This window comes from Prionailurus viverrinus, chromosome B3 (genome assembly GCF_022837055.1).
Source record: "Prionailurus viverrinus isolate Anna chromosome B3, UM_Priviv_1.0, whole genome shotgun sequence".
NCBI classification, from domain to species: Eukaryota; Metazoa; Chordata; class Mammalia; order Carnivora; family Felidae; genus Prionailurus; species Prionailurus viverrinus.
Window position 1 is genome coordinate 57,962,151 of NC_062566.1, and position 24,200 is coordinate 57,986,350.

Genomic DNA, 24,200 nt, shown 5'->3' on the forward strand with positions numbered 1-24,200 from the left:
GGACAGTGACATGCAGATAAATGAACCTGGACCACTTTCTTACACCATACACAAAAATAAACTCAAAGTGGATGAAAGACCTCAATGTAAGACAGGAAGCCGTCAAAATCCTCTAGGAGAAAGCAGGCAAAAATCTCTTTGATCTTGCCCGCAGCAATTTCTTACTCAACATGTCTCTGGAGGCAAGGGAAACAAAAGCAAAAATGAACTACTGGGACCTCATCAAAATAAAAAGCTTCTACACAGCAAAGGAAACAATCAGCAAGACTAAAAGGCAACCAACAGAATGGGAGAAGATATTTGCAAATGACATATCAGATAAAGGGTTAGTATCCAAAATCTACAAAGAACTTACCAAACTCAACACCTGAAAAACAATCCAGTGAAGAAATGGGCAAAAGACATGAATAGACACTTCTCCAAAGAAGACATCCAGATGGCCAAACGACACATGAAAAAATGCTCAGCATCACTCATCATCAGGGAAATACAAATCAAAACCACAATAAGATACCACCTTACACCTGTCAGAATGGCTAACATTAAGAACTCAGGCAACAACAGATGTTGGCGAGGATGTGGAGAAAGAGGACCTCTTTTGCGTTGTTGGTGGGAATGCAAGCTGGTGCAGCTACTCTGGAAAACAGTATGGAGGTTCCTCAAAAAACTAAAAATAGAACTACCCTATGACCCAGCAATTGCACTACTAGGCATTTATCCACGGGACACAGGTGTGCTGTCTCGAAGGGACACATGCACCCCCATGTTTATAGCAGTACTATCAACAATAGCCAAAGTATGGAAAGAGCCCAAATGTCCATCGATGGATGAATGGATAAAGCAGATGTGGTATATATATATATATATATATATATATATATATATACAATGGAGTATTACTCAGCAATCAAAAAGAATGAAATCTTGCCATTTGCAACTACGTGGATGGAACTGGAGGGTACTATGCTAAGTGAAATTAGTCAGAGAAAGACAAAAATCATATGACTTCATTCATATGAGGGCTTTAAGAGACAAAACAGATGAACATAAAGGAAGAGAAACAAAAATAATATAAAAACAGGGAGGGGGACAAAACAAAAGAGATTCATAAATATGGAGAACAAACTGAGGGTTGCTGGAGGGTTTGTGGGAGGGGGGATGGGCTAAATGGCGAAGGGGCATGAAGGAATCTACTGAAATCAGTGCTTCACTATATACTAATTTGGATGTAGATTTTAAAACATAAAAAATAAAGTTAAAATGTGAAAAAAAAATAAAACGTTAAAAAAATTTTAAAAGAAAAAAAAAAGAAAAAGGTTCATAACTTGGCTAATAGGGCCTGGGTCTCCTGTGAGAATAAGGAAAGTAGTCGCCTCCATTCCCATCTGAGCTGCTGAAGTACTCTAATTTGGGTAGCAAAGGGTTGAAATTTTCACAGACAAAACACCAACCCAGAGAATTGCCGAGGAGGTGAATTTCCTCAGGGAACCAAGAAAACTCAAAAGGCCTCGGCAACTGGGCTTCCCTATTCGAGAAGGTGATGGCGGAAGGCGCTGTCCGCGCGCCAGGAATGCTCAGATGCGCGTGGAATCTACCTGCCCCAGGGAAGTTGGAGCCAAGGCCAAGTGACTGCCCTATATCCCGGCAACAAGTCCCGCCTACCTCTTTCTCTCACTCGGCCCCTCACTTCCTCACTTAGCCGAGCTCCCCTCAACCAATCGACGCACAGAACATCGTCAGGTTGGGCGGTGGTTGGAGGACTCCCGGGATCCATCACTCGGAGACTCCACCCCCCCCATTTCTTCACAGCCTTGAGCGACGGAACTGAGCCGAGCGTTTGTGGGCTGCTGGGCAGGCGGTTGCGGTAGGTGAAGAGGGGCAGGGGTACCTACAGTTTTAGATCCTCGGTCCGGGTCCTATCCCGGGATACCACAGAGGAGCTTCGGGGCCTGACTCGTATTGCCCAGCCAGTTCTTGAGGTTAGAGTGACGGAGGCCCGGGTCTGGACACTGGCATTGCCGGCTCTGTTCTGGACTTCCTAGAGAGAAGGGGGGAGGACTGGGGCTCCGGTGCGAGCAAAGTTTTGGTTTGGGTGGGTTCAAGCGACTTCGGGATGGGAGTGGAGGTTCACTGGGACCCCGGCATCAATTCATCCAGAGCCTCTGTGACATTTCTGCCCCTTTTACTTCTGGGCCCTTGCGCTGGCTGGGCTCTCTCCTGGAATTATTCAGACCTTACCCCAGGCAGCCTTCCTAATCTCAAAGGTCCTTCCTGAAGGAGGGTGTCAGCCCAGGCTGTAAGACTAGATAGTTATGAAAGCCCCAGCAGCGAGGTATTGGATAAGAACATGGATTTTGGAGCGGCAGAGGTGTGGTTTCCAATCAAGGAATCACCATAGATGTCAGTAAGGTACCCTAGACTTTTGTTATCCTTCTGATCCTCAGTTTCTTCATCTGTAAACTGATGGAAATGCCTCTTCCAGTGTTTCTGATTATTAAAATAAGAACTTATAAAATAAGGTATATAGTCCAGCTTCTACATATAATGAGCACATGGGGCTTTGCATATGACATTACTCTCTGACAGTATTTTCCAAACAGCATTTTTATTATCCTCATGTCTATGGAACTGTGCAAGGCCTTTAGTTCATGTCCTATTGAAAACAGAATTTAATTGGCTGAGGACAGAGTGGTTGCATTTTGGAGATCTTTGGAGCAAAGTGCAGAATATTTGTCTCCACTGGAAATGTCCTAGACATTTCTTTGTGTGTGTGCGTATGTGTGTGTTAAAACACACATAATGTAAAAGGGCCCATTTTAACTGTTTAAAAAAATTATTTAAAAAAAAATTATTTATTTACTTATTTAGGGAAAGGGAGAGTGAGAGGGGAGGAGGGAGAGACACCAAACAGTCTCCATGCTCAGAGTGGAGCCCGACTTGGGGCTCAATCCCACGACTGTGAGACGGTGACCTGAGCTGAAATCAAGAGTTGGACACTTAACTGAGTGAGCCACCCAGTGCCCCTAAAATTTGTAAATTTTTATTTTTAGAGAGTGTGAGTGGGGGAGAGGGGCAGAGGGAGAGAGAATTCCAAGCAGGCTTTGTGCTGTCAGCTCTGAGCCCAATGGGGGGCTTGATCCCATGACTCTGGGATCAGGGACCTGAGCCGAAACGAAGAGCCAGACACTCCACTGACTGAGCCACCCAGGCGCCCCTCATTTTAACCATTTTTAGATGTACAATTCAGTGGCACTCACGTGGGTGTGCAACCATCATGATTATCCATCTCTAGAACTTCCCACTGAAACTCTGTACCCATTAAACGTAACTCCCATTTCCCCCTCCCCCAACCCCCTGGCCACCACCATTCTGTTTTCTGTCTCTATGGATTTGACTGCACTAGGTACTTCTTACAAGTGGAATCATTTGATATTTGTCCTTTTGTGTCTGGCTTGAGAAATTTCATTTTTAAAAACAAACTTTATTATGAAAACAACTGGAATGCCGAGCCAGAAGAGGAACCCAATTGCCCTTTGGTCATCTTTATATCTATAACATAGGAATCTAATAAAAGACATTTTAAGTTTAGAGAAACTTCTTAAAACCCTGTTACCTTCCTTCAGTAGGGAAACAAATATCTCAGTACTGCATACTTATGCTGTATCCTTAGAGCCAGTCCTTACAGTTCTGTTTTTCCTGCTCAGATTCCAAATGAAAATGTTTGAGAGCGTTGACTCTACAGCTACAAAATCTGGCCCTGATCTTTGGGCTGAAATCTGTTCCTGTCTGCCAAATCCTGATCAAGAAGATGGTGCCAACAATGCCTTTTCAGACTCCTTTATGGATTCTTACCCTGCAGGCACAGGCCAGAGGGAGGCCCCAGATTTTGCTGATCAGCCAGCTACAAAGCCTTGGGCTCCCTTGCAGGATTCAGAAGTGTATTTAGCATCTCTAGGTGAGTTAAATTACTTTCTTTTATGTTTTTAATCATAAGCTGGTGGTTTTAAGGAAGCATGTTAAAGTTACATCAAACCTGTTTTTTTTTAACATGTATTTTTTTAATGTGTATTTATTTTTGAGAAAGAGAGGGAGACAGAGCGAGAGCGGGGGAGGGGCAGAGAGAGAGAGGGAGACACAGAATCTGAACCAGGCTCCTGACTCTGGGCTGTCAGCACAGATCCCGACATGGGGTTTGGGCTCGAACTCACAGACTGCGAGATCCTGACATGAACCGAAGTCAGATGTTTTAACTGAGTGAGCCACCCAGGTGCCCCTCAAACCTGGTTTCTAATCTTAATTATTACTATTATCATTTTGTATTATTATTTTATTTATTTTTATTTATTTTTATGTTTACTTTTGAGAGAGAGAGAGACACAGAGTGTGAGCAGGGGAGGGGCAGAGAGAGAGAGAGAGAGAGAGAGAGAGAGAGAGAGAGAGAGAGAGAATCTGAAGCAAGCTCCAGGCTCTGAGCCATCAGCACACAGCCCTATCTGGAACTCAAACTCACAAACCGTGAGATCGTGACCTGAGCCGAAGTCGCTTAACCAACTGACCCACCCAGGTGCCCATTGTCATAATTTTTTAATGTTTATTTATTTTTGAGAGAGACAGTGTGAGTAGGAGGAGGGACAGAGAAAGAGGAGAGAGAGAATCCCAAGCAGGCTCCGTGTTGTCAGCACTGTGCCGGACACAGGGCTCAATCTCATGAACTGTGAGATCATGACCTGAGCTGAAATCAAGAGTCAGCCACTTAACTGACTGAGCCACCCAGTTGCCCCCTTAATTAGTATTATTTTTAGTCCTCACCACATGTATTTGTCAGATATAATTCTAGGGTTTCAGGTTGGTTGTTGGGAAGGAGCACCCTTTTCCTTGTATATCCCTTAAAACTGTCTTTGTTACCTCCTGCCTCTGACTGTATCATCTGAATTCTGCTTCATTTCTTGCCATTCTGTACAATCCTCTTGCCTACTATTGGTGGCCCATATATTCAGATAACTCAAAAGTGTCAAACATTATGCCATCCTGAAAGAAAAGGGCATGGCTCCAGAGCTGCATTTGGATTTCTGATGAAACTATTATATTGAAAAATTGTTGTACTAAAAAACTGTTGTATTAAATAGGTTGATTGTTGGAATGGGACCATGTTGACATAAAATTCATTCTACCTCTTGTTGTTTAATTTTGAAAATATTTCCTGAATACATCTTCTGTCCTGTGGCCTTAAGTATTAATATTTCGAGAGACTCCAAATACAGGAAAGAGATTCAGATTGTCCCATGCAAGGGGAAAGAAAAATATCGGTCTAGGGCAGTGAGTGCTTTAGAATTGTGGTATCCTTTTATTATTAAACACCCATGAGATTCATCTTGGTGTCACAAAACCAAACCTAGGAATAATTATTTAAGAAAGGAAAGGCAATTCAGGAAGAAGCTTTTGAGGAAGGACAGAAAGAAGAGTCAGAATAGAGTTTACAGGATCTGTAAGAAAAAGATATGAGAGAAACACAAGAGGAATGATGGATAATGAAAAATATAAAGGTGTAATGTGAAATTTATCGGGAAGCCACCAACGTTAGGATAGTAATACTTGCAGCCTGCAGCCCTGGCCAAGGTTGTTGACAATTGTGTTCTCTTTTTTTTTTTTTTTTTTTTTGAGATAGAGGCCACAAGTGAGTGAGGGCAGAGAGAGAGAGAGAAGGAGAGGGAGAATCCCATCAGGGGCAAAGAGAGAGGGAGAGAGAAAGGGGCTCACCCGGGCTCATGTTTTACCCAAAGCCAGACTCGAGCTCACCTGATGTTGGACTCAAACTCACGAACTGTCGTGGCCTGAGCTGAAATCAAGAGTCAGATGCTTAACTGAGCCACCTAGGTGTCCCACACAATTCTGTTCAGTGGTAGTCAGAACGATGATAAGGAGAAGAAGCAATCATCTGAGAAAGCTGGAGACCCACATCCTGCAGCTTGTTGGTACTCTGTGCCCAGGAGATGTAAGAAAGTTTAATGGATTTGGTGATGATTTGATTGGTCAAGACTGGTTTTGGAAGTTAAAACTCCACTGATCTTTTCTAAAATCAGTTAAGAAGATGATTAAAGGGTTCCTGGCTGGCTCAGTCGGTAGAGCATAGGACTTTTGATCTGGGGGATTGTAAGTTTGGGCCCCATGTTGAGTATAGAGAATACTTAAAAATAAAATCTTGAAAAAAAAAAGATGATTAAAATTTCATTCTCTGAGGAAGACAGGAGCCATTTCTGTGCCTATGGCACAGTCTGGGAGACATTGGCAGGCAGACTTGGAGTATGCAGTGGTATCTATTTCTACCTGCCCAACTTAGATCACAACCGATTAGGGACTCAGCACACTCAGAGAGGGGAAGACTTTGCCAGCCCAAAAGAGTACCTTCCACTAAGGGCACCAATTATAAAACCTTAGCCAGCTCATGGGGCGCCTGGGTGGCTCAGTCAGTTAAGCGACTGACTACAGCTCAGTTCATGATCTCATGGTTTGTGACTTTGAGCCCCACGTCGGGCTCTGTACAGACAGCTCAGAACCTGGAGCCTGCTTCGGAATCTGTGTCTCCCTCTCTCTCTGCCCCTCCCCCACTCACACCCTGTCTGTCTGTCTGTCTCTCTCTCTCTCAAAAATAAATATATTTTTTAAAAGTATTAAAAAAAAAAACTTAGCCAGCTCAGTGTGAGATCTACATAATTCTTTTCACATCCTCAAGGAGGCAAAAACTCCTCAAATATTTAACTTTTATCAATTGCAGGTTTTTTACATGGGCGAGCTCTTGGTGGTAACTTGCAGCAACAAAAGGTGGTTATTGCTTTGATCTGTGGATGGCAGATGATGTGGCCTGTTTAGAAATGAAAACAGAGGTGCCTGGGTGGTTCAGTTGGTTAAGTGACCAACTCTTGATTTCAGCTCAGGTCACGATCTCACAGTTTGTGAGATAGAGCCCTGCATCAGGCTCTGAGCTGAGCCTGCCTGGGATTCTGTCTCCCTCTCTCTCCCTGTCCCTGCTCGCGCTCTCTCTCTCTCTCTCTCTCTCTCTCTCTCTCTCTCTCTTTCAAAATAAATAAGTAAACATTAAAAAAAAAAAAAAAGTGAAAACAGGGGGCTCCAGACTAGCTTAGTCGGAGGAATATGTAACTCTTGATCTCAGGTTTATAATTTCAAGCCCCACATTGGGTGTAGAGATTATTTAAAATAAATAAATAAAATTTTAAAAAGGAGAAATGAAAACAGGATTGCAAATCATAAAGTTTCTGTTTGGGTCTGGGCTTGATATTATTCCCCACTCCCCCCTCCAAAAGGCCATCATTGACACATTTATTATAGTTGAAGGCAAGACTGAATTAAGGCAGAAGGCAAATGGTGATACTGTTCCTTCTGTTCTTCAGTTGTTCAACAATTACACTTAAAATGCACAGAAGAATAAGTAAACATCTATCATCAGGAAGCCATGTAGACCATTCATTGGAATTAGAAGATGTTTGTTTTTATAAGGTCCCAACATCCAGGCCACAAGTTGAGTAACTGTAAAAAACGTTGGGAGGTTTTCTTTTATGAAGAATTTAATCACACATAGAGATCTTCAAGGTCTCTGATTATTGAGTTCCCATCAAGTCAATTTTAGTGTCTAATGAACCATTGGATCTTTCATTATTTTCTCTAATTCTTTCTCCTGAGGTTTGGAAACTACTTCATGTCATTGTAACAAAAAGAAAAACCACTTACTCCTCAGAGAGACTATATTCAAGGAGTTGACACATGTCAAGCCAGGGAAAACAAGTAATTCCTTAGAAAGATACCTGCTGGCTTCTGTGATTTCAAAGAAGACATGCCACTGATTTATTTATGAGAGCCTATGGCTTTTTCCCTTTCTGGGGTTAAATGTTTCTCTGATACAATCCAGAGTTAAGACATTGTGAAGGAAAAAGAAAAATGTACATTTCCCTGTACATGTCCTCAGAAAAAATGAGCTCTTTTGCAGGGAGTGTGAATATACTCATCATTGAGAGAATTTTTAAGTTGTCATGTTGCATTTTAGATTTAGTTTCATTTTATACTCACTTTCCTTGTTAACTTCTCCTCATCTGTTTTTAGAGAAGAAACTGAGAAGAATCAAAGGTTTAAATCAGGAAGTAACTTCTAAGGACATGCTTCGAACCTTGGCCCAAGCCAAGAAGGAATGCTGGGACCGATTCCTCCAGGAGAAGTTAGCATCAGAGTTCTTTGTGGATGGATTTGATTCTGATGAGAGGTAATTGGTTCTCAGTCCAGTTCCAGGTGACAGTATTTCACTGAGGGCATTTCTCTTTCTCTGAAGAATTCAGGGAGAGTGACATTTGAGTCGAGATATTGGTTAATATCAACATCAGCTTTTCTGAGCTCAAAACTCATCCTTTTTTAAGGTTGCTCTCTTTGCTCTTGGTCCAGTAGCAGATTTTTGATAGTATTTTTGCAAAAAAGCAAATACCCCACCTACATCTTGATCACAGATTGGACAGAATTGAGGATAAAGCATAGTCTTCTTTTCCAAGTATACAATGTACTTGAGAAAGTAGTAACCAATCATCAACTGGAACAGTATCTTACCTGTAACTCCCTATTGCCTTACAGAGTTTCTATCACCTTGTAGGCATTCAAATTTGTATAGACTGAATTTGTATAGCATGAATTTCCTAAGCATCTACTGTGTGAAGGCACTGTGCTTGATGCTATGGGGCTGGGGGTGCTGGGGCAGAGGGGAGATGTAAAGAAATTTTAGAGATCCCTTTTTTTTCCTTTGGTCCTCACAACTATTTGGAGAGAGATGACAAATATATATAAAGATGAACCTAACAAAATAAGGCAGCATAAGAAAAGAGCCGGGTGAGTGGAAGTGACAGAGCATGCTTTGGGAGTTGAGAGACCACTGAGCTCCCTGTGGGCTCTGGTGTTTGTGCCGGAGAAGAAGGCAGGACTTGAACAGTATCTTCAGGGGGTGGCGGATGCAGAGAGGAGGAGAGGGCATCCTGCCACAAAGAGCTGCATGGTGCCCAACACCCGGGAGAGTCGCTCTGCCACTTACTGGCTGTGTGTCCTTAAGGAAGTAACCTGTGTGTGCCTCAGTTTCCTGCTTTACAGAGCAGGAATAGTAACAGGAATATGTAATAGTAATATGCTTTCCAGGAATAGTAACTCTTACCTCTTGGGTTGTTATGAGGGTTAAATGAGTTACTGTGTATAAAGTGCTTAGAACAGACCTGGCCCCTGGTAAGTACTATATAAGTGTTAGCTATTATCATTGGTCTTGATGGAATTTTAAAGTTCAGTAAGAAATAATTCAAAAAAATTGGTGAGGGAAGTAAAAACCCGAATTTGAAACAAAAGGTCTTAGGGAAACATGACCTAAGTTTGCAACATACCATTAACGTTGATTTTAAAAAGCCCCATGATGTCAGATGAAGCTATGGCTGCTGAAATCATGGACAGTAGGGAAATAAAACTTGATAGTTACATTTTACTTTTTTTTCTAAGTTTATTTATTTTTGAGAGAGAGAGAGAGAGAGACAGAGAGAGAGCATGGAAAGGGCAGAGAGACAGAGAGACAGAGACAGAGAGAATCCCAAGCAGGCTCCTCACTGTTAACGAGTAGCCCTATGAACTCATGAGCTGTAAGATCATGACTTGAACTGAAATCAGATGCTTAACCAGCTGAGCCACCCAGGCGCCCCTACATTTTGCTTTTTAATTTGCAAAGTGCTTTTACTTACATTACCTTAAATATTGCATTGGCGTGCCCTTAGATTTTTCAGAAATCATGTGGCATCTAAAGTCAGGCCAACTACCTACCCTCTGAGGGTTCAGAAAATAAAACACATGTTGCTTTTTTCTGTCTCTAAAGACTCAATACCGTTGAGCCTTCAACTGCCCCAAACACAAAAGACTTGAAGATGTACACATTCCCAACACACTAATAACTTGGTATTTGATTCTTGCTCCCCTTGAATGTTTGCCTCCTCTCCAATTCTGAGAAGAAAAGACAAAATTTTCTCCTATGTGATTCTCAAGTAGGAATTCTTTTTCTCTGAAATCAGATCAGCACCAAGGCTCAAGGTCATGTTTCTGTGTGTTTATCAATACCTAAAATGATATGATGTTCCCTTTTCTATAGAAGCAGTTGAAACAATTCTATGAAAAGTGTTGTAGATGAAGATTAAATGCCCCTGGAGTACCTTAGTCCCCTGAGCTGTGGGCACTTGTTCCCAAGCTCCATCTGTGGGAACACGTCTTTCTATCAGTGTTAGAACAAGCACACCAGAAATAGATTTGCATTTATTTGCTGACTTCAACATTTATGATTTAAACGGAGGCCATTTTGTAGTGGAATTGTGTGGTTCTTCATGTACGTGAAGGCCAGGTAGGTGACCCTCATCATGGCATGCTTTTGGTGCAGGAGTAATGGGCTGAGAAATCCTATTGTCTACACCAGGATTCCCCCGTTTTAGGTGTCTCAAATCTGCTGGTGATGGCTTTACTTCTGGGCTCGAGACTTTGGCCTATTTAAGAGCATAGAATAAGGTTTATATTATTTGTGGTCATTTGTAGTTCACCATGAGTATCTAATAAGCTTTAGAGTGGAGGATCTTGGGTAATTAAGGAAGGTGGGAGGGGGCACTTCCCCTCTCTGCACAGATGCAAAGGAAAAAAGAGCCCTCTGGCATAGTGGCTATTTCTTTGTGGGAGAAATTGCTGTGCAGATGTTTCCATCTTGGGGACTTGCTATAGGATGAAATAAACAAACAAAAAAACCACAAAAATGGTGCTTAGTGCAACTAAGTGTGCTGTAAGTATAATCGAGTCTCAGACTGCCTCAGGTATAGGAGATTTCAAGATGCTCCACTAATAGTTTGGTATTTATTTGAACGTTTCCTCCCTCTGACAGTTTCTCTCCACTCCAGTTTTGAGGAAGAAAAGACAGGACTGAGACATAAGCTCTTCAGCTATTCTCGTCAAGCCTTCAGAGGCTCTGCATTTGAAGGGGCCTGGTGCTGCTTATAGCCAAAGTGCCCACTAGGGGGTAAATTATGCCACCGAGCTGCCAGGATGCACAGCTGTCAGAGGAAGATCGGCGTTCTCCCCGTTAGCAGTGAAAAACAATTGTAGGAAGAAATTGGTGGTGGGCGGGAAGGCAGCATTTGAGTAACTGAGATAATCATTAAGTGATTAATCAGCCAGGTCTGATGCGGCCACCGTTTTCTCCTGCTTTCTCCTAGCACCTTGGAACATTTCAAGAGGTGGCTCCAGCCAGATAAAGTAGCCATCAGTACAGAGGAGGTCCAGTATCTGATTCCTCCAGAGTCCCAGGTTGAGAAGCCAGTGGCCGGGGACCAGCCAGCAGCCGCGGAACAGTAAATTGCACACACGCACGCCAAGCAGCTGTCTTGGGTCCAGAGGGAACAGCGGAGCAGCAAGGAGAAATCTAAGGAGGGAGGGTAGCCCACGCTCCCACTCAACAAAGCAAACAGCTGTGGGCCCCTGAGGACTGGCTTGGGGCTGGCATGTGTGACTGTCCTGGATAAAGTGACTGACCCAGCACATGCTGGATCAAAATACCGCTTTCCTCTGTGTCTCACACCTTGCCTGAGCCCTGTTGCTACAGGTGAGAAGTCTGCTAAGAATCTAGTGAAGGAGCAAGTATGAAAGTATTTGGAGAAACTGATATCCTTGTGTAGAATATATAAGCTCAGTGAGCCATATTTTTGCTTGCCTCTTCTGGATGTTCCTGCCTGTATCCCAAGTATTTCTTTGGTTAATTGTCAGTGGTAAGTGAGGCCAAGGAGAATCAAATCTGCCTCCTTGGATCCACACCCCATGTGGGGCTCCTCTAAGTTTGTAATAAATATAGAGACTTTAGGAAAAGAGGCCACACTTTTCCTTTGTCTGATTTGTTCCTTGTGGAGAAAAGGGACAACAGTGTGACAACTTGAGTGTTTGTGTGTATATGTATATATTTTTATTTCATGCATGGTTTCTCCCCTAACTTCCTCTTGCACTTAAAAAGGGCCAAGCTTCAAATTAGACTTGTAAATTTGGTGTTGGTATTTGACACCCCTTCTGAATAGTTCCAAGCTTCTTGCGGCAGCTTTCCTGGCTGAGCCTGTGCTTCCCTGTTTATAGTGTTCATGTTCAGTCCGTGTTGTCTACATAAAGCTTTTCTGATGAGAATAGCTGTGTGTGTGGTGCTCTTGAACTGCTTCTCCCCCAGAGAGATGCTCCCAGTTAGTGGGGAGGTAAAGACAAGTATTTGACAATGCAGGAGACCTGAGAAACTTTGCAGCCTTCTATTTTTGACATGAGCCCTCTGACAAGCCAAATCTCACCTCGGTGCTCTTAGGGTAGGATTCTGTGGCCAGATTTCTGCAGCTCTGACTCCATGGAGCTTCTTCCCGGGTAACAGGTTTCAAATCCCTAATGATGGAACAGAGTGACCATAAAAATCTTCAGAGAACATGTGGTCATATCTAAATCAAGTATTTGCACTGTCAAAGGATGGGAATCAACCAGATAATTCCATGTATTTGCTGAATTATATGAATTTAGGGGGAGGTGGCAATTTCCAGATATATTTTCCTTCTTTAAAATTGATAATGGGGGCACCTGGGTGGCCCAGTTGGTTGAGTGTCTGTCTCTTAATTTGGGCTCAGGCTGTGATCCCAGGGTGGTGGGATCAAGCCCTAGGTCTCTCTCTGCCCCGCTCCCCGCCTCTAAAAATAAAAAGAAAAATTTGATTAATGGTATTAGCTTTATTCCTACTGCTTTTTAAAAAATGTTTACTTATTTTTGAGAGAGAGAGACAGCGTGAGCAAGGGAGGGGCAGAGAGAGAGGGAGACAGAGAATCTGAAGCAGGCTCAGAGCTGTCAGCGCAGAGCCCGACATGGGGCTAGAACTCAAGAACTCTGAGCTCATGACCTGAGCCAAAGTTGGACGCTTAACCGACTGAGCCACCCAGGTGCCCTCTACTGCTTTTTACTTTTTTTTTTTTTTAATTTTTTAAATTTTTTCCTCTACTGCTTTTTAATAGTAGGATACCTTTGACATAGAGAGCGACCGTCTGTGGTCCCCAAACACTTTGGGGAAGGCAGACACTTAACAGTCATCTGGCCCTGGACTGAGCTTGCAAGTTTCTGTCTCTGCCTGGGGTTCAGGTGCTGGACCACACTTCCTACGGGGCCATCTGATGGCTCTCATTGGATAGATTTTTTTTTTTTTTTAAAGACTGAGTTTTCTTTTCCCTTCATGATAAACAAAAATGACTCTTTCCCAAGTAACAACAATTTAAGAAAAAAGCAATAAGGTCCCAAAACACCCTCCTAAAGAGCAGTCAATCATCAGACAGAGAATGTATCTGCACCAGAAAATAGTGTTTTTATAGTTCAGTCAAGATTCTAGCTTTGCCTTTTCCCTACCTCCCGTTTCCTAAGAAACAGAAATTTTAGTATGAGAAGGTGGGAAATTGAGTTAGAGGAACTGAAGTGGAGTTAGAGGAACTGCAGGACTGGAAGGCTTTTAGCCTCACGTGAAAATCTGGGTGACGTATGGGATGAAAGTCCTAGATCTTCAGCTACCTGCTCACTTAACTCTTTAAAAATTTTTTTACATTTATTTATTTTTGAAAGACAGAGCACAAGCGGGGAAGGGGCAGAGAGAGAAGGAGACACAGAATCTGAAACAGTCTCCAGGCTCCGAGCAAGCATTTAGCACAGAGCCCGACAAGGGGCTCAAACCCACGAACCATGAGATCGTGACCTGAGCCGAAGTCAGTCACTTAACCAGCTGAGCCACCCAGGCGCCCCTCACTTAACTCTTTTAATAGAGGCAGATTTCCACAGAAGGGAGTTCAGCGAGTTGCAACTATGGTTTCTTTTCTTCTTCTTATTATTTTTTTTTAATTTTATTTTTGAAAGAATGAAAGCACAAGCGGGGGAGGGGCCGAGGATCCAAAGTGGGCTCCTCGCTGACAGCAGTGAGCCCAATGCAGGGCTTAAACTCAGGAGCCATGAGATTACAACCTGAACCAAGGTTGGGCTCTCAACCAGCTGAGCCACCCAGGTGCCCCACAACTATGGTTTAGAGGTGACAACCTGAGTGATGGCTCTTAAAACAAGTGAAGCACAATTTACCAAAAAATTTAAGTTTTTATTTATTTGTAATCTCTACACCCTATGTGGGGCTCAAACCCACGAACCCAAGTTCATCCTCCAACTGAGGACGCTCCTCCAACTGAGCCAGCCAGGCATCCCATAGCGAAACCAAATTTGATACTAGCTTCCCAAACTAGTTTTTTAATATAGACTTAACTTAGACTATTAAAATGGTACTAAATTTGAATCTAAGAGTCTCGGGTGCTATCTTTATCTGCCTTGTGGCTTACTGTGTGATCACAAGTCAAATGATCTCTTTATATTCCAATTTTCTTTCAGAAATTGGACTAAATGTAGGAAAAATTCTGCTGGCCAGAAACGCTGATCTTTTTTCTTTGACCCTGGAAATTTCCAAGGAACTCCAGTTAGCACTTCCTCAAATCAGATTTGAGTTGAGAGGGCTCCCTAAGTGAAACAGAGCAAATGGAGCAATATTTAATGCTAAACCACAGAGCCAAGGGAGGACAACTTTTGCCAATAGGGCAAAGCAGAAATGATGTGGCATACCCAAAGAAGGTTGGGTTAGAGCCAGGGAGGAAAGGTAAGTGACTGCCACACTGTTCTCTCCTGCCACATGGCACGCTCATCACCCAGGGCTTTGGTAGGATCAGGGCTGGAATGGCACAGGCTTGCATCCAGTACCTGTTCCAGAAATAGGCTCTGGATGTAGGGACAGCAAGTAAACAAACATCCCACCAGCTGTTGCTGAGGTGTGCCTCTCCCAGGCAGGCCTGCCCACCAGGACTGTTGCTGGAAAAGGGAAAACGCCCTGGGCCACTCCCTGGCCCTGCCTTGGAGTGGCTCCCCAAGATTAAGAAAAGCTCCAGCCACATGAAACAGGCAATATTTTCCTGAAAATTCCAAACCATCCCAGCCAGCTTTGTCCCTACTTGAGTTATAAGATTCAAGACAGGACACTGCCATAGCAATCTTAGGTCTGTGGGAGAGTTGTTTACTTGAACCCAGAAGTGGGTTATTTCAGGCACAGATTCATTCACCTAGCCAATATTTGTTGAGACCCTGCACTGTGCATGGTGGTGAATAAAGTGAAACCACATCTTCCCACACAATGATGGAAGGAGAGAGATGGTCTAGCTAATTAGTGCTGTCATCACTGGTGCTGTGGAGTCAAGACGTAAGCACAGGGAGCTTTAGAGCATGGGGAAGAAGATAGGAGAACCCTAGGCCAGTCAGGGTGGGAAGTAGGAGAGAGGCTGTGTTAGGGAAGCCAAGTCCAGAAAAATGAGTAGCAGTCAGACCATGAAAATAGAGGGAGAAGAACATGGGGACAGAGAAAAGTCCCAGAAGAGGAAAACAGCATGTACATTGGCCTAAAGGCAAAAGAAAGTTTGGAGACTAGAAAGTAGTTCAGTGTAGCTGGAGCATGAAGGACAAAGGAGGAAACATCCAAAGGTGAGGTTGGGAAATTAATAAACAAGGCCAGGTATGAAGGGCTTTCTAAGCCATGTTAAGGAGCTTGGGTTTTATTGTGAGGACAAGGAGATAATGGGTCATTTTAAGAGGGGTAGTGACAGGATCGGATTTGCATCTAGAAAGATGCAAGCTATGGTTGCCATGGGTATGACATGATTATACTGATTAGGGGAGCACAGATTCACACTTGGCAATGATATGTCTATATGAAATAATGCAGTTGATGGCTTGTGGTCTTATTTTTATTTTCTAGCTTGATTTCTTTGAAGCTATTGTTTCACGATTACAGAACAAATAGAATCATGGTTGGCAGACCTCAGAGGTGGCCATATCAACATAACACGTCCCAGCCTTTCATCTTAAAGTATGATGGGGACATGCCTCTCTTGGGATGTTGGGTCAGCACTCCCTCCCCTTGAACCTGGGTATGACTATGTAAGTGCCTTGCTAATCGAGTACAGCACAAATAATGTGACTTCTGAGGCTAGGTCATGAAAGCACTCCTCTCTCTCTCTCTCAACATGTTCCTTGGTAGTTCTGAGCCAACATAGAAGATGTCTGGCAACCTTGAGGACACCATACTATAGAAACGCCATGGAGAGACAGAGGGGCTGGCTCTCAGCAGTTTAGCCCCCAGCATGAATCTTCCCACCCAGGCATCAGACATGTGAGAGATTCAGATGATTTCAGACCCCAGCCTTCAAGCTACCCCAGTTGACACCAGGTGGAACAGAGACAAGCTGTCCCTGAGAAGCCCTGCAGATTTATGAACAAAATAAATGCTGTGGTTTGAGCCATTGGGTTTGGAGCTGGTTTGTTACAAGACAATAGGTAACTGGCACACCATGACCTACGTTTCGGATTTTATGTAGCTAATTTCAGGTATTTTATTTTTCAGTCCCTTTTAGTTTCTAATGGTTACAGAATTTTAATACTTAATTCTGGATGCAGTATGGAGAGGAGCAAAATTGGATGCAGGGGCCAGCTGTGAGGTGACTGCGGTTGTTTAAGAAAGAGATGACTGACCTGAGGACTTTCATCTCCACTTAGGGTAGAGAATCCTGCAAGAAAATGCCACTCCCCTGCCCGGGGATGAGAAATAGCCGAATTATCTACAAAACCGTAGCTTTTCTTGAGTCTGCAGGAAGCTGAGGTCACAAGACAATGAAATAAAGCCTCTTCAAGGAGAGAGAGACACACGTGAACAGTCTCAACTTTAGCAGAGCACGGAAGAAAGAGGTGGCCATCATACAAGTGGGTAAGAAGAAAGCAACAAAAACTTTAACAAAAGCTAAAAGGCTACACATGGGCTAGTGTGTCAGTTTAGAATAGCTGGAGACTATTCCAGACACAGGAGAGTTTGTACTCACAGTGTTTTTCCAGAGGCCTCCCCGGAGGTTCAGAGAAAAACTGGGAGCTGGGCAGGAAATGGAAGAGGGCTTTCCTCCGTGGTGGTGCAAGCATGCAGAAGTTGATTAAGGCAGCTGCTTGGCAAAGGCAAAAAGCCTCAGCTGCTTCCAGAATCCCTCTCTTAAGCAAAAGCCTTAAGCTGCTAAGGAAGGGGCAACAGATTCTTGCTTTAGGGGGAGTAATGAAAGCAAAACTCACCTGCTTTGGGGTGAGGAGTAAAAACATTTCTGTCCTTCTTTGCCACAGGCAAAGATCCACTGCTCTGGTGAGGAAGAATGGAAGCAAAATCCCTCTATCCCAAAGGGAGAAGCGGGCAACTATGGGGCTGAGGATTCAAGCAAGGGTCTGTTCTGTTGGGGGAGCGGGCAAGAAACTGGCCACAAAAACCAACTGCAGATAGTAAGGCAGAATTTGGCTTTCTGAGGGAACAGGGGCAGAAATAATGAGAAAGCCTCACTCCTGACCTTGGGATGTGCCTGAGACTAAAGCTGAACCAGGATAACAGAGACGCACCCCCTCAACCCACCCCCACTGCGTGTCTTACCCCTCCAGGAGCCTGGCTCCACACGACAAGCAAGAGCACTCCACTGCTGGTGTAGGGCAGGCATGCAGGGATGGTTGAGGTCCGTGGAGCAGGAACCCAGAAAAATCCTCTGACACACCAGTCCACACTCTAAGCAGCCCACTACTAGAGGGATTCAAAGCCTGTGATGCACTAAGGTAATGGTGGGAACAACATAGCCCAAACCCTGCCTGACACCGAACTAAACAGACTCAACCCCTCAGACCAACAGAAGAGGCATGGCCACTTCCAGACATAAATACCATTTACCTCAGTCTCTACTGTTTACATGCGATGGGCATTCAATAAAAATTTATGACGCATATGAAAAAGAAGAAAAATAAAAATCCATCGTCAAAAGTTACAGAAATCAGGGCACCTGGGTGGCTCAGTCAGTTAAGCACCCGACTCTTGATTTTAGCTCAGGCCATGATCTCATGGTTCATGAATTTGAGCCCCACGTGGGGCTCTGCCCTGGCTGTGCAGAGCCTGCTTGGGATTCTCTCTCTCTCCCTCTGTCTCTGCCCCTCCCCTGCTTGCTCTTTCTTTCTCTCTCTCTCTCTCTCAAAAAAAAAAAAGTTACAGAAATCAACAGAACCAGATTCACAGATGACACAGATTTTGGAGTTAACAGATAGGGGCTTTAAAATAATAATAACTAATATGTGAAAAGGTCTAGTGGGAAAGGGCGGGCAACTTGCATGAACATTTAGGGAGTCTTGGCAGAGACACAGAAACTATGAGAAAGTCCAATGCAAATGCTAGAAATGGGCACTCCTGGATGGCTCAGTCAGTATAGCATCCTACTCTTGATCCTAGGGTCGTGAGTTCAAGTTCCGTGTTGGGCACGGAGCCTACTTAAAAAAATGCTAGAAATAAAAAACATGATATCAGAGATGAATTCCTTCAACAAGTTTTTCCATAGTAGGTACAGCTGAGGGAAAAAAAAAACAAAAACCAATGAACTTGAGAGAGGTCAGTAGAAACCATCCAAGCTGAAACACAAAGAGGGGCAAAAAGGAGTGGGAGTAAAGAAAGAAAACCAAGCTTCTAAGATCTGTGGGAAAATATCAGTCAGTCTGATATACGTGTAATTTGAGTCCCAGAAAGAGCGAATGGTGCAGAAGAAATATTTGACGAGATGATAGTAACGCAAACGAAGATGTGGCTCTGAGCCTAGAGAGAAGTGGATAAAGGAAGCATTTGGAGGGGAAGAACCACTGGAACTCAGTATCCTAGTGGAATGAAGTGTGAGAGAGTAGGAGTGGAGCCTGACACCTGGGTTTGGCACGAGGGAGTGTGGGGTGGCTAGCAAGTGGTGTTGCTGGGTTTGGAATTTCGAGCCTGGCTTAGCTCTCCGAAGCCTGTGCTCCTTGGATGCACCACACTGCCTCCTATAGGCTGCACTGGAGCGACAGGTGGGTGGGTCTCTGCTCCTTGAGGCCCCACCCTCCAGCTGGAGGCCATCTTAAGCGGTGGTACTTCCCACCATGAGTCAATGTGTGGCTGAGATATATCTCCTGGCATTCTCCCCACCTCCTTTTCCCAAGTGCTACAGGTCACAGATTGTTCGGAAGTAAAGTTTTTCTCTTCCCAAACAGACAGACTCTTTGCTCCCTTCATGCTGACCTGATCCACTTAAAAAATCAGTTATTTTGCAGATAAGCAGGGAGGGAGGAGGCAGAGATAGGTAAGAGAGATGGTACCTATGTGGGCATGCATGTGTGCACAGGTAAGGAGATGGGTTACTGAGAGTTTATCATCATTTTATTTTTTTCCTTTATTGTATTGTATTTATTATTATTATTTTTTAAATAGGCTCCATGCCCAACATGAGGCTTGAACTCATGACCCTGAGATCAAGAGCTGCAAGCTCTATCTACTGAGCCAGACAGGCACCCTGAGTTTTGAGCATTTTAAAGAATAGAACCAGGGAGCCTGGGTGGCTCCATCAGTTGAGCATCTGACTTTTGATTTTGGCTCAGGTTGTGATCCCAGGGTTGTGGGATCAAGACCCACATTGGGCTCCACACTGAGCGTAGAGCCTGCTTGCGATTCTCTTCCTCTCTCTCTCCCCCTCTCACATGCCCTTTCTCTCTCTAAAATAAATAAATAAATAAATAAATAAATAAATAAATAAATAAATAAATAAAGGACCACTTTTGGTTTTTTATCTTATGTCCTTTTTGGATGAGATTATCTATTATTTTGAGAGAGAGAGAGAGAGAGAGAGAGAGAGAGAGAGAGAGAGAGAGAGAATGTGTGGGAGAGGGGAAGAGAGAGAGGGAGACACAGAATCCGAAGCAGGCTCCAGGCTCTGAGCTGTCAGCACAGAGCCGGATGTGGGGCTTGAACTCATGAACCGCGAGATCACGACCTGAGCCAAAGTCAGCCGCTTAACCTACTGAGCTACCCAGGTGCCCCTGGATGAGATTATCAATTGGTATCTCAGCAGAATGCCAAGGTGCAGCATAGCCTTCAGCAGAGCATCTGGTCAACTAAATCATGAGATCTGGGAGACAGGATGGAAGGTGTAGGTTGGATTAGAGTACAGTAGTGTAAATTCTTAGTTGTTTGAAAAACCATCTAAAAATTGTGCTCATTGACTAATAAACTGACACGATGCTCATATCTTCTTTGTTTCCTTTTCTTCTTCTTCTCCCCCTTCTCCCTTACCCCCTCCTCCCCCTCCTCCCCTCCTCCTCCTTCTTCTTTTTCTTCCTCCTCACTCTGCTGAGCTGAACATTTTTATTAATGATTTGGATAAGTGCATAGAAGACATCCTTACTAAAAGTGAGAGGATAGGTAATTGACTGACCAACAGAATCAGACTTTAAATTTTTGTAGACTGAAATGATGGGACAAAGTATGAAATCTAATAAGGATAAGTATGAAGCCCTTCGTTTAGGATTTAAAAAGTAACTACACAATTAGAGGACACAAAAAGAACTGTGTATTAGTTTGTTCTAGTAACAGAAGACAGACTCAATCTAGATTAAACCATAAAGGGACATTGATTGATAAGGACAGAAGTAGAGCTGGCCTCAAGGTCATCTGGATCCAAATACTCAAGTAATATCTTCAATCTCTTCTTTCTTTCACTCTTCTCTATTTCTTTGTGTGTAGGTATAGCAGATATAGGCCTGGGAGTTCTTTACATCATCCCAGCTTAGCAAATCCAGCCCTTCCAACTCCATATAATAAATCCCAGGGAAGGATTCTGATTGGCCTGGCCTGAGTCACATGCTAATCATCAAACCAATTGCTGTGACCAGGGAAAGGACTGGCTTTCATTGGCTGAGCCTAGGTCATGGGCCAAAACCTATGGCTAGAGGCACAGGGTACCGTGGTTGGCAATCCCACCAGAACCATTTGAAAATGGGAAGTGAGAGAGAGTTGCTGTTACCTGAAGAAAAGCAAAAGGGATGCTGAGAAACCAAAACAACAGATGTTCAATGTCTTTACAGTTCAGTTGAGTCAGTAGTGTTGTGTACCTGCCAAAGTTTATAATTCTAGGAATCAATAGTGGAAATGTACTTAGGGCTATAATAGTATAAAAATAAATTCTGCACTGGCCATACGACTCTGAAGTATCATTTGGGCACTATGAAAGAGGAACACTGACAAACTCACAGTGCTGCCTGGAGTAGGGGTCCAGCGTAAGGAGGCCCAGAAGATCATCTCATTTGAAGAAAGGTCAAGGCAATAAAATTTGGCCTGGAAAGAGAAGATATGATAAACATGGTTGGCCTTAAAATATTTGGAGGAGTCTTGAGCAGAAAAATGAAACACTGACATACAAAGGACAAACTAGGACCACTGGGGGTAAGTTTCAGGGAGAGCAATCACAATTCAATGTAAGGTAAACTTTCTAATAGCTGTCCAATAATATATGTTCAATCAGGCATCAGAGATATTGTAAATGGATTCCTTTATTTCATAGAAAGTTGGATCAGATGACCCCTAAGGTCCTTTCCAGTTATGAAAGTCTATGGTTGTCCATCAGAGACCTACAGGTGCTTGCTGCTAATAAGTCAGCCCTGGACTCCGCAAAATCTTGGAGGAGGAGCTGTTGAGCTCTTTAGATGATAATGACCTCCTTACATGATAATGACCTCTTCCAACAAACATCTGATCACCTACCAACAATCAGTCAGAGGCAGAGCTCTCCAACAATTCTTATCTTAGCCCAGCCATGTGGGACAGACTTTTTGGCAGGGAAGATCACAGAAAGACAGCCCTTGTGCTATTTTATGTCTTCTGAACACATACCATCAGACAAGGTCTTGGATGTAGACAGTTTATTTTAGGGGGTGGGCAAGAATAATGGAGCAAAGAGAATGAGATGGTGAAGGGTCTAGTGAGTGGTTCCTTGTGGGTAGTTAGGGCTCAGTCCCTCTGGGATCACTCTGAGGTGCATAAAAGATCACAGCTCAGAATTTCTCCTACTGAGCGATGGGGAAATATGGCTATAATTCCACCAGTCCCCATCCCTCAGTGGTTGAGGTTTGTCTTTTGGGAGTGTTAATCTCCTACTGCTTCTAGGCTGCCCTGCAGAGACTGAGAAAAGCCTCCCACAGAGAAGGAGAAGGATGGTCTATTAGGATTCCTGGACCCAATTCCAACAGGGGTGGGTTGGGTTCTCACACACATAGTGCCAAGCAATTCTCATACATCAGCAGGGTGTCCAAGAATTCAACTCAATTCGGACACTATCTTCCTGGAGATGGCATCAGATTCACAAGTTAAGGGTTCAGTCCCACAAAATTGCCTCCCACCCCAGGCTGTTATTTGTTCTTCTGACCGATTGGAGGTTTCAACTACCTCTTCCTTAGGTTCAATTAATTTACTAGGGTGGCTCACAGAACTCAGGGAAACACTTAACATTTATTTATCAGTTTATTAAAGGATGTGATAGTCAACAGTCAGATGAAGAGATACATAAGGTGAGGTATGAGGAAAGGGCACGAAGCTTCCATGCCCTCTCCAAGCACACCATTCTCCATAATCTTCATGTGTTCACCAACTCCAAAGCTCTCGCAACTCAGTCCTTTTGGGTTATTATGGAGGTTTCATTGCATAGTCATGATTGACTGAGTCATTGGCCATTGGCTGATTCAGTCTACAGTCTCCCCTCCCCAGAGGTTGGGGTGGAGGTGGGAGTAGGACTGAAAGTTCCAACACTCTAATCACAAAGTTGTTTCTCCTGGAAACCAGCCGCTGCCTTTGGGTGGAGTCTATAAGTCAACTTCAGTAATTATAAGACACCCTTTTCACCTTTATGGCTGTGAAGTATTTTCAGGAACTGTGGATGAAGACCAAATATATCTGAGAAAGATACTTTGGTCATCTGAATGACTAAATATACATTTCTTACAAATCATTATATCATAAATGGGAAACTGTGAACATGTTCTGGAACTGTCCATCACAGCCGCAGTTGGACATAGAGGTGGGCTGAAGGGATGTGGGGTAGGGCATCAACAACATCTGCCACAGTCCCTTTCCCATTCAGTCCGGGACCTATCTTCCAGGGACAGCATGGGACCTTTGATTTTCACATTCTAGCTTCTGTGGCCCAAGGAGTTCTCCAAGTTGGCTAATTCAGCATAGCCTTATCTGATGTCCACCCACAGCTATGTTGAGCTGAAGTCTCCCTTCTGGGCCAAGTTTCCTCACTGGGCTGTCTGCTCTGAGGCTACCAAGGCACTAGGCTCTCTAGGCTGCCACCTGTTCTATTCTACACCCACATGTGAGCCTGGAACATGGTGACATTAGGGATACTGGTTGTACTGTTCATTCTACAATGGTCAAGGACAGAACTGGTCGGAGGCTGGATGGGCTCCAAGTTTCCTCTGCTTATGGGCTATTATTTCTTAAGAAGAAAGGCTAAGAATGACTGAGAATTCAAAGACCCTGAGAGACCTTACTCAAAGCCTTAGAGACACTTCTAAGATAGGAAATTAATGACCTAATGTTGGATGCAAAATTCCTGGCCAGCCCTGGAGGACCAATCCTAGTAGGTCTGTGACTCCAGTTAGTGCTCCTCTGGCCTCCTTGGTGAGCACTCCAAACACTCCCCTCCCCTATTCCTCTCACCCTGTTACCCCTGCATTCCCAACCGGTACTCAGTCTTTCCGGTCACCCCTTCTCTCCTCCTTCATATTAGTTAACTGCCCCCTGCCCAGGGGCTACGTCACCTCTGATGGTCATACTCAAACTCCCTAATTTTGCCTCATTTCTTACCATCCTACTCAGTGCTCTAATACCCATTCCACCACCTGGGAGAAAGGAGGCTGAGCTGTAGGTATTTATGGTGAGTTTGGGGTGAAATGGAACCAAGGGCCTCCCTAAGGCAAGGAGGGGCTGGGTGTGGGTGTGTGCTGGGGTGGGGTTCAACTTCACCATTGTTAGCTTAGGGCAAGGCAAATGGATGGCAAATGTGACCCAGCCAGAGAAAGAGCCCGGCCAGCAAATCACCTGAGATCCCACCTGAGACCTTGGGGAGGTGAGACAAATACTGGATGGGAGCAAGGCAGTGTGGGCCAACTCCTGTCACAACTGTCCCCTTTCCCCTCTCTGCCTCCCTCAGGCCATC

The 24,200-nt window shown here is 44.0% G+C and overlaps 1 protein-coding gene and 1 long non-coding RNA gene across 2 annotated transcripts in view; one reads left to right on the forward strand and one right to left on the reverse strand.

Annotated features, from left to right (window-relative positions):
* The first annotated feature begins 1,796 nt into the window (after window positions 1-1,796).
* CCDC32 (coiled-coil domain containing 32) lies at window positions 1,797-11,915 on the forward strand. The gene is made up of 4 exons (XM_047863819.1): window positions 1,797-1,864; window positions 3,705-3,955; window positions 8,113-8,269; window positions 11,268-11,915. The coding sequence occupies exons 2-4, from the start codon at window positions 3,712-3,714 to the stop codon at window positions 11,404-11,406; spliced, it is 540 nt and encodes a 179-aa protein (XP_047719775.1). The 5' UTR covers window positions 1,797-1,864; window positions 3,705-3,711; the 3' UTR covers window positions 11,407-11,915.
* The window catches only part of LOC125168636 (uncharacterized), a 35,588-nt gene continuing 21,852 nt past the window's right edge, over window positions 10,465-24,200 (reverse strand). The window contains exons 5-7 of the long non-coding RNA XR_007153228.1: window positions 21,236-21,319; window positions 12,375-12,462; window positions 10,465-10,550 (exon numbers count right to left, since the gene is read on the reverse strand). This is a non-coding gene — a long non-coding RNA (uncharacterized LOC125168636). The remainder of the gene's footprint in view (window positions 10,551-12,374; window positions 12,463-21,235; window positions 21,320-24,200) is intronic.